At 50.0% G+C, this 9,512-nt stretch overlaps 2 protein-coding genes across 2 annotated transcripts; one reads left to right on the top strand and one right to left on the bottom strand.

Annotated features, from left to right (window-relative positions):
• Positions 1-1,365: 1,365 nt before the first annotated feature.
• Positions 1,366-1,904, bottom strand: PtA15_2A246 (uncharacterized protein; the record flags this gene model as incomplete). The annotated part of the gene is made up of 2 exons (XM_053166247.1): positions 1,366-1,604; positions 1,712-1,904. The coding sequence occupies 2 exons, from the start codon at positions 1,902-1,904 to the stop codon at positions 1,366-1,368; spliced, it is 432 nt and encodes a 143-aa protein (XP_053017488.1).
• Positions 1,905-2,182: 278 nt separating this feature from the next.
• Positions 2,183-4,735, top strand: PtA15_2A247 (uncharacterized protein; the record flags this gene model as incomplete). The annotated part of the gene is made up of 5 exons (XM_053166248.1): positions 2,183-2,267; positions 2,326-2,862; positions 2,923-3,680; positions 3,753-4,021; positions 4,084-4,735. 5 exons carry the CDS (start codon positions 2,183-2,185, stop codon positions 4,733-4,735), a joined length of 2,301 nt encoding a protein of 766 aa, XP_053017489.1.
• Between the last annotated feature and the right edge of the window lie 4,777 nt (positions 4,736-9,512).

The raw sequence follows: 9,512 nt of genomic DNA on the forward strand, positions 1-9,512 counted from the left end.
GTTTAAAACACGGCATTATCCCTCCTCAGGGAGACCCTGTGTAGCCGGGGGGGGCGGATTTGGCGGATTTCCTACTAAGGTAAACCCCCAAAACCTTATCTGAGGTGCTCCAAACGGCCCCAAATTTTTCTGCAATAAGAATACACTCTCTAGAAGACATTGTAAGCTCCAAGGAGATATTACACATCAGGAACACCTTCTATTGACCGTGGTGTAGTGTAGCGCAGCGCAAATGCGCTATTTTTTAGTGTAGAGTTGGCGCAATCGCGCGCATCCGCACTAAAGCTACATGCACAGGGTGCAAAGCTATTTTAGATTTTAGTGTAGTTTCAGCGCAGATACGCCCAACATGATCCTGAAAATCCAGATGTTCAATTCCAAGATATCCTGCCCCAATTCCCCATGAAAGGAAAGCTCAAAAATCCTCAAGGCTAAGCTCCGGTATCAACTGAAAGTAGCATCCCCGCCCACTGCGCTACCACTTTTTGGGTCTGGCAAGAAGCGGTTACCCACTATTTTCAGTGGTAGCGCAGCGGAACCATTGCTGCGCTACCACTTTTTGAGCTGGCCGCGTAGCACTCCCCCTGTGCCAGCCAAAAAGTGCAGCGCAGTGCAAGGTGCAGCTTTTTTGGTGTCCACTGTGCAGCACTGAAAGGAGCGGCGCCGCCTGCTGTGCTACCACTTTTTGGGTTGGGGAAAAAGCAAGCCCCGCTATTTGCAGCGGGACTGGCGCTGTGCTACCGCTTTTTGGGCTGACTGCGCAGCGGTTCCCCGCTGCGCTGCGCTAAAATACCGCTTTTTTGTAGCGCAGAACAGCGTTTCAGCCTTGAGGGCATCATCTCCTTCATTTCTGGCTCCTTGCTCTTCAGTGCATCCTCATCTTGCCCCTCACCATCTCCTGCAAATGGAAAGACGCAAGAAGAGGATGCACTAGAGCATGTGGAGGAGGATGGTGCCGTGGCAGCTGTAAAAATTTACAAATGGATGGTTCATAGTTGCTTATAACTATTGATGCAACTGATTGATCAATCTGACTCCATTTCATCTCATCATCTGTTGCTTGCTCTATTTCATTAATATCCTTGACTTATCTTTCTATGAATTCATAACTGCCTGTTATAACCATTTATCTGCTCTCATCTGTATTTTTGAAACAATGACTTGCAAATACCTGATTGATTGGACAACAAGATACAACATATTAGTCAAACTTGATCAGAAAACATGTGAAGCTTTTTGAAATGACTGAAGGGGAAAAGGGGGACAAGGTTTAGAGGTAGCACCAGTTGTGAGGTGTCAGGGTGGTGAAGTGGAGTGACTTGTAATGGTATATACATATGGGTACCAAGGAGTCTATCAGGGAAATCAGCAAGGTGAAAGGGTGCTGGAGCGAGGTGCTAGGTATGTAGTGTAAGGGTAGCGAGGGAGGTGTAACGGTGCGAGCGAGGTGGGTGCGAGCAAGGTGGGTGCGAGCAAGGTGGGTGCGAGCGAGGTGGTGCGAGGGAAGGGTAGCGAGTTGTAAGGGTAGCGAGTTGTAAGGCTGGCAAGGTGTAAGGCTGGCGAGGTGTAAGGCTGGCGAGGTGTAAGGCTGGCGAGATGTAAGGCTAGCCAGATGTAGGGTTACTGATTTTTAAGGGTGGCGAGGGGCGAGGTGTAAGGGTTGTAAGGGTGGAGAGGTGTAGGAGTTCTGACTTTGTGGCTCAAGGCCGACCTGAAAGTCGGCCGGAAGTTCTGGATGCTCCAGAAGTTTGGGAAGTTTTCAAAATGCGGCAAAGGTAGCTTGGAGGCTGTTTCCCACGCGGGTCTGGGGTATGCTTCATACTAGGTTTATAGCGACTGACCAGGTGCCCCTCGAGCAAGCTCTTGGCCGAGTGCTCCTGGCCGACGGTCGGCCTGGCGAGCATCTGATCGGATCGTCTGTGGAGGCGGCCGGCGTTCCGAGCGTGATGAGATGGAAGATTGGCGTGCGTCTGAGACTGATCCGGTCGGATGATCTGTGTGAGTGCGGGGAGCACCCCGGGGGAGCCCGAGGCGGATATTTCACAATGGCCTGGGTTCACAGCAAACGGAAAAAAAGAAAAAAGAAAAAGAAGGAACGATGTCAAGGGAAAATTAAATTTAAGAAAAAAAAAAAAAGAAGAAGAAACACAACGGAGAAACCCACGACGAACCACCAGGGACGATGTCGGTACTCGACTGGAACGAAGCACAGGTCAACCAGTTCTTCATCTCACTCGGACTCAACAGATTCGAACCAGCAATCAGAGGTAAGCACACACAGCCAGCCAGCCACACCCGAAAACATACTAACGAAAGCAACAACAGAACATGCACTCACGGGGGACGTGCTCATCCATCTCGACAACGAACTGCTCAAGGACATCGGCATCCAGTCAGTCGGCAAGCGGCTAACGATCCTCAAGGCGATCTACAAGCTCAAGCTCAAGGAGGACATCCCGATCGAAGACGGCCACTGGACCCCACCCCTCGGCGACCTCGAGCAGGAGCACTCCGAGCCCGACACCCACTCCGACGCATCCCCCATCCTCGCCACCCCCCCAGCCAACCCACACCCCCCAGCCCGCCAGCGAGACTCCATCAGCCAGCTCATCCTGCTCAGAGACCAGCGCATCAAGAACCTCGAGTCCGACGTCCGCTCTATCAAGCAGGAACTCCACTCCCTCTCCGCCCGCTTCCTCTCCCTCGCCTCCACCCCCAACTCGCCCTCCGCTGCAATCCTCGAGCCCATCCCCCGCACAGGCCCCACACGGGCTCAAGACAGGCACATGCGAGAGGAATCCATCTGCCAGCTCGATATCCACGACCCCTCCCCCGTCTCCCCCGCCCCCTCCCACACCAACCGTAAGCGCCGTCTTCTTTCCCGTCTTCAAGCAAACAACCAGCTGACTCATGAACCTACAGCTACCATACCTTCTTCCCATGAAGACCCAAAACCCTCCCAGCCCCCATCCCCCGCCCTCTCATCCACAACCAACCCGAGCCAAGAAATCCTATACACCCAGCCCTTCAACCAAGACCAGTCGCCGACAAAGGAAGTGCTGAAGATCTCAACGACCCCCAAGCCCGCAGAACGGCCGGCGACGAAGAGCGAGAAACAGACGCTAAATCTGAACAGCGTCAACAGCAACAACACCAACAGCCTTAAGGAGAAGGAAGAAAGCTCGAAAGCCCGGGAGGCCTCGAATCCGTACAAAAGCTTCAGGGTCACGCTCGAAGATCCATGCTACAAGGTGCTGCCCGCCGCGCTGAAAAAATACAAGATCAACGAACACTACAAGAACTATGTCCTGTTTATCTGTTACGGCAAGCAGGAGCGATGTCTGAGCTACGAGGAGAAGCCGCTACTCCTCTTCCAGAAGCTGAAGGAAGCCAACCAGAACCCTGTCTTCACCCTGCGCCACATCAAGGACATCGAGTCCCCCGTCTGTCTCGCCCTGGCCAAGCAGGCCCAGCGCAGGGAAAAGAAGCTCGCCAGCGCCGCCCTCAAGCTTGCTGAGCCCACCACCTCCTCCTCTACCCAACAGTCGAAGAAATCACCCCCGAACACCGGCCGCGTCGAGAAGGCCTCCGGCTTCTGCATCGCTATCTATCCGTACATGTCTGAATGCGAAGACGACCTGGATGTCGGAGTGGGCGACACGTTCATCATCGTCGGCAAGGTAATAAAAAAAATTACCCCAAAAGTCCTGAGAAACCGTCAGCGGAGCACTGACCAGTTTCCTTTTTTTTAGTCCAAAGGATGGTGGGTAGTGAACCGAGACAAGGGCACGGAGACGGAGCTGGACGAGGGGCAGCAGGGCTGGATCCCGTCGGGATGTCTGCTGGAGACCCGCAAATCCTTCTCGATGGGCCCGTCGGGAAAAGCGGACTACACGACGCCGATCCGGCCCGAGGACATCCTGTCGGTGTCCAGCTCGTGCTACGGCCTGATGGACTACAAGTCCAAGGGCGTCGACGAGCTGGGCTTCGAGATCAAGGACCGACTGAAAGTCTACAAAAAGTATGCCCCTTCCCTTCTTTTTCACTGCACAAGCCAATGGACTGATGGGGATGGGGATGTAGGTACAATAATTGGAGCTATGCCATCAACGAGTCCAAGCCGGAGAAGCCCCGCGGATGGACCCCGTCGTGGCTCATCGGCACCCGGAAAGACAAAGACGCAGGCCCGCCCGCGTCCCCCGAGCGCCCGTCGAAGCCGTCCACCACGTCCGCCACCCCGAGCGTCGGCGGCGCGCCCTCCATGGGCCTTGTGCCCGGCTCGTCCGCCGACTCCGCGCCCACCGGGGCGGCGCCGCCCGGAGCCGGAAAGAGTCGGCCGCCCAAGCCCGCCCTCGCCTCCTCCGCCCCGCTCTTCGACCGCTACACCCACCACCCCCATCTCTCCTCCCGCTCCTCCTCATCCACCACGCTCTCCACCGTCTCCGACGCCACCACCACCTCGACAACCACCGTCACCCCCGCCACCTCCGTCTTCGCCTCCGCCTCCCACAAACTGCCCTCCCTTAACTCCTCCGCTTCCTCCTCTTCTTCCCTCGGCGACGACGGCCCTCAACCCGCTAAACTCGCCTCCGCCCCTCTCGCCCATCCCAATAACCCGCTGAGGAACTCCGTCAGGCTCAGGAATCGCAACTCCAGGATCTCGAATGTCCATGGGCTCAAAGACCTCCGCATCGACGGCTCGAACTCCGCGGACCTTCCTCACGCCGTCACGTAACCTACCCCTTATATCTCGCTTCTTTTTGAACCCCTCGTCCTTGCTTCTCCTCCCCCCTCTTCTTTCTTTCTCTCTCTTTCACCCTGCTTTACCCTCCTTTCGAGCCCCGTCTATCGTCCCCCACCGTTCGTCATGAAAACCAAACCCGAAAAACATGCACAAAAAAACCTCCATTGATTTCCTCGCTCCTCCTGTTGTTGTTGTTCCTGACTCGATGCACATATATATACAGACACACACACACTTAAGACTGATGTACCCACCCCCATATTTATTCATTCTTTTCTTCTCCCGCCTCCGGGATGTACCGTTCTCTGCTGCATGTACATATTCACGCCCGTTGTTTTTACCTGCAGGGCGCTTCTTCTTCACCCCCCCTGCCCAAGAAAATATGTTGCAACGTTCGCGGGCTTGTTTTGTTTCCTTTCTCTTTCTCTCGTTGGTCGTAGTTGCTGTGTCGTGTGTTTTTGATGATGTGAATGGACTTGTTTTTTTTCATGTTACCCAAGATCACGTCCTGTGTTGTGCTACACACTTTGGACACAGGCAAGCGCTTGAAACAGGTACCCCGTGCCCGCGTGTCGTGAGCACCCAATGTGTAAGTCCAAAGGTGCGCTCTCCGCTTCGATGATGTGGCGAATGCAACACCCACAAAATCCATGTGGGCTCCAATAGTTGAGTTGTCAAAATGGATCAAGAAGCGAGGCAGAGAAGGCTTCTCACAGGGCATCACAAATTAGCCGGGATCACTGCCAGAAAAAGTCGAGCAACTGTGCAAGCAGTTGGCATCCCAGAACTCCAAGCAAGCTTGTGACACAAGCCTTTGTCAAGGCTTGCTGGTAACCAAGCTTCAATGCACAGTCTCTGTGCAGAAAAAGCTTATGTGTGTTTTAGAGGACGTTGAAATGGACCCACTGGTCTGTGCTGGCCATTGAGAGGGTGCTGGCCGGCTAGAGAGGGGGAGATATGCACTCCTCTTGATTGGCCGGTCCTCGCCGGCCGTTGAGAGCAGGATGTGCACAGCTCCCTCAATGGCCTGCAGCTGTAGCAGCCACCCAAGCGGCTCTTGATGGCCAAATGACTGACCATCAAGGCCCTGTGTGTGTTGCTGGCCGCTACTGTCCCCTCTCCATGGCTGGGGCTACCTGTTTTCGCCCACAGTTGGGGCAGTACCCAACCACACTGTGCTTTTGCCAAAAAAACAGGCATCCTGCTCGCCTGGCAGGTCCGGGCGGTACCCGCCAAGCAGGGCCAGACACTGGTCAACATTCTCGAGTGTGCTTGGTTGGGGCTACAACAGCAGTTCCTCAGCAGTAACTCTGAAAACAAGGCCGGAGGCCAGCAAAGCGGCGCAGGAGGGAAGAAGATTGGCTTTAGCCAATGGCAAAAGATGTCTGAAAAAAGGACCAAATAACTCACTCCAAGGGGCTTAAGTGCCTTTGTAGATAAGACGGAGTGCGGGCTCAAGCGCGCGCAAGGGATCCAGATGGTCAGGACTGATGGCTGAGTTCCTTGTAGTCTAACTAGCTTATATAGACTACATACACATAGATCAACTTGTGGGTGTGGTGATTTAAGCATAATGAACAAGAAAAGGTGTCACAAGAATAGCAAACAGATGAAACAAGTGTCATAATATTGAAAGAAAAAAAAATGGTTGGGAGACCTGAGGGCCCAATTATAAACGCATATTGAAGTTTTATTGTAATTTTTTCCAAACTTGATTGAAAACAGAATCTCTTAAGTTTTTGTGGCAAATACAGGCTCAAATATGTTTCAAAAAAGCCTGGATAAAAATTAAGAATTATAAACCCGCCACCCACCCAGCAAAATTTAGGACCACTGCTCTGCTCACCGTGCCATGGCCAGGTTGGCGACGTAATGAGATGCCCCCAACATGAGGACCAGGTGGCGCCAAGGGTCAAACCCATCTCCCAAAGGGTGTTTGATTCTCCCTTGGGATTATTTGGAAACTGATGAACCAACAATGGGACCAGAAGCCCTCCATCCAGGCATGATTTCTCCTCTGTGAGGTCTCCGGGTGCTCTGAGGGCAAGCTGAACTGTTCCTCAGCTATGTTGTACATGTGTGGTGTGAGCCGCGGGGGCAGTGGTGAACTGTCGTCAAATCAACACAGGGGCTCAGCTCGCACCCTCAAGAGTGGCACCAGAGAGCGACCAGTGGTCGCTCTGCTGGCCCCACCAACCAGTGGTCACTCTGCTGGCCCCACCGACCAGTGGTCGCTCTGCTGGCTCCGTTCGCCAAGCAAACCTCGCCACCAAACATAAGACGGAACACTTTTGTCCATTCGGCCAGACTCCAAACAAAAATAGCCCAAAATCCACAAAATCTTCTGTTTCTCTGTGTTAAACTGATCTCCGATGCGTTCAAAGGTGTTTCTCATAGAGAAGCAAAAGTTATTAGTTTTTTTCGGCATTCCGGTAAAATAAATGTTGGACTGATGAGGAGGCTTGACAAAAAAACCTAGGCCGATCCTGCGCTGTTGGCAATGATTCCATTCAACCCATTTGACCATCCATTGCTTCCTTAAACCCCTCGAACATACCACAAAGATGAGCAGCGGATTCGATCTGAGCCGATTGGACCTTAATAATTTCAGAATGAAAAATATCTTTAATGTTTGTGTTATTGGCTTGAAGTTCCTTGATTGCTTTCTTGTCTTGTCGGGCTTGAGCATTCAACAAGGCTATTGACGCAGCTTGATCACTGAGGAGAGTGGATTGAGCCGTGTTGTCGACTCACAAATTTGAAAGGAGAGCCGAGACATCTTCATCCTGATTTCTGCTCGGACCGGCGTGATTTCCACTTGAGTCTGCAATAGGGCAATTTCTGCTAGAACCAGCGATAGGCATGTCCACCCTGGGGATTGGCGGATTGACTCCAGGGATTGGACAAGGCAAGAAGTTAATGAAGGAGGGCGAGTTATGATTGAAAGGGGATGGCGTGTTAAAAGAAAAAAAATGGAGTTGATTGAGGTTGAATAGGGATTGGGTTTACTGCTGAAGAATGATTGGGAGGGGAAGGGGTGAATCTTGGAGAAACTCTGACTGGAGCTATTGGCGAAATAACTGATGATTCAGACATGCCAAATTTTTTTGTATATATGTATAATTATGTAATATTATCCTTGTTTGTTGATGATCAATATATAATTGTGAAGGCTACCCTATTATTCAGTTTGCTATAAGGTTGGCTGTGAAATTATCCAAGAGGATAATTTGACGATGCTTGAATAATAGATAAGATTTCAAATTCTATGCAAGATGCAACCAAACTTGATTCACAATGTTATATGGTTTTAACTTTCCAAGTTTACAATTTCTTTGGAAAGATGAAAATGTAGGATAATGATGATGAAGATAAAGAATATATTGATAAGGAAAAGAGAAGGAAAGGAGGGGGGGGGAACAATCCCAAGAACAGAAAAGGGTAACAAGAAAATGACGTGCAACAACAAATGAGAGCTAAATGAAATAAGTCATAACAATGTAGATTGGAACCGTATTCATCAACGGCATGATTAATAATCAATCATGGCCCACAATTCAATTGCCAATGCGTCATAAACCATTAGATAATCCGTTAATTGCCGGACGAGTTGTTACACTCCGCCGACCAGTGGTTGTTCTGCTGGCTCCACCAACCAGTATTTGGAGGGCTGTTGGAGTTGTATAATATGTACACTATGTAGCCAAGACCTGCATCACATTTGATGAATGGTAGCTGAGTTGTACTGTTGGAGTAGTGCATTACAGTGTCTGATACATGTACTGTGCGCCTGTAATCTGTTTGAATAACAAATTTTTGAAAGTTTTTGGCCCCAAATGACCTCCTTGAGGTCATTTGGGCTATTTTTGAATCTGTACATAAAATAAATCCAGACAAAAAAAGTTTTGAATGGATTTGGATTTTTTTTTCAATAAAATTCCAATAAGTGTTTAGAATTGGGCCCTGAAACAAGTGAAATTCCAACAGTAACCCACATTTCAACTGCTGGAAGTTGAGAAAATTTTTGTTGTAGTGGATGTAGGGATTTCTGATTATATGGAAAATTTGGCGGCATCTTTTGTGGTTCTGGAGCTATGGCAAAATTAATTGGGAAATGAATTTTTGGACGCTCCTCTTAGTCCCAAATGACCACAATTCCAAAGGTGGAGGTGCTTTGTGCCTCCACCAGAGGGACTTTGGTGTGGAAATTTACCTTGGAGACACAGAGTTGCAGGGGAGGAGAACAGTCTTGAGGGGGCTCAAGATTGGATCAAGGAGCTTGAAGATGGCTTGGGTTTGGGATGATCATACTTGATAATTTCATTTCTTTGGTGAAACATGCCAGATTAAGTAGAATACTGCAAGAGGGGTTATCAATGTGAGAATTCACGCCTGGGTGAACAGTATCAATGGTGGGCTGATGTATTTTGTTACAAGTTTTTTGCCTAAACACGTAACACAGCTGTTATTCAAAAGCAACAAATGTTATTTTATCAAAAATATCTCAATTTTTTGATACTTGACAAGGATTCAAATCATGAATTCCAACCTTCTCCAGGCTATGGTGTATCCAACCCCTTCCATCCGTCTATGTTTCAGGGACAGGAATTTTTTTTCATACAAAGTTTGGCAGATGAAACAAATGTGGATACAATGTGGGTGCAGAATTGGAGAGTGTATGTAGATTGCTTCACGATTTATTTTTTGCTCAGAGGCAGTAAAATTGTCTCATGGACAGGAATAAGAATCAAAATAAATTGAAATCAAT

This window comes from Puccinia triticina, chromosome 2A (genome assembly GCF_026914185.1).
Source record: "Puccinia triticina chromosome 2A, complete sequence".
Classification (NCBI taxonomy): Eukaryota; Fungi; Basidiomycota; class Pucciniomycetes; order Pucciniales; family Pucciniaceae; genus Puccinia; species Puccinia triticina.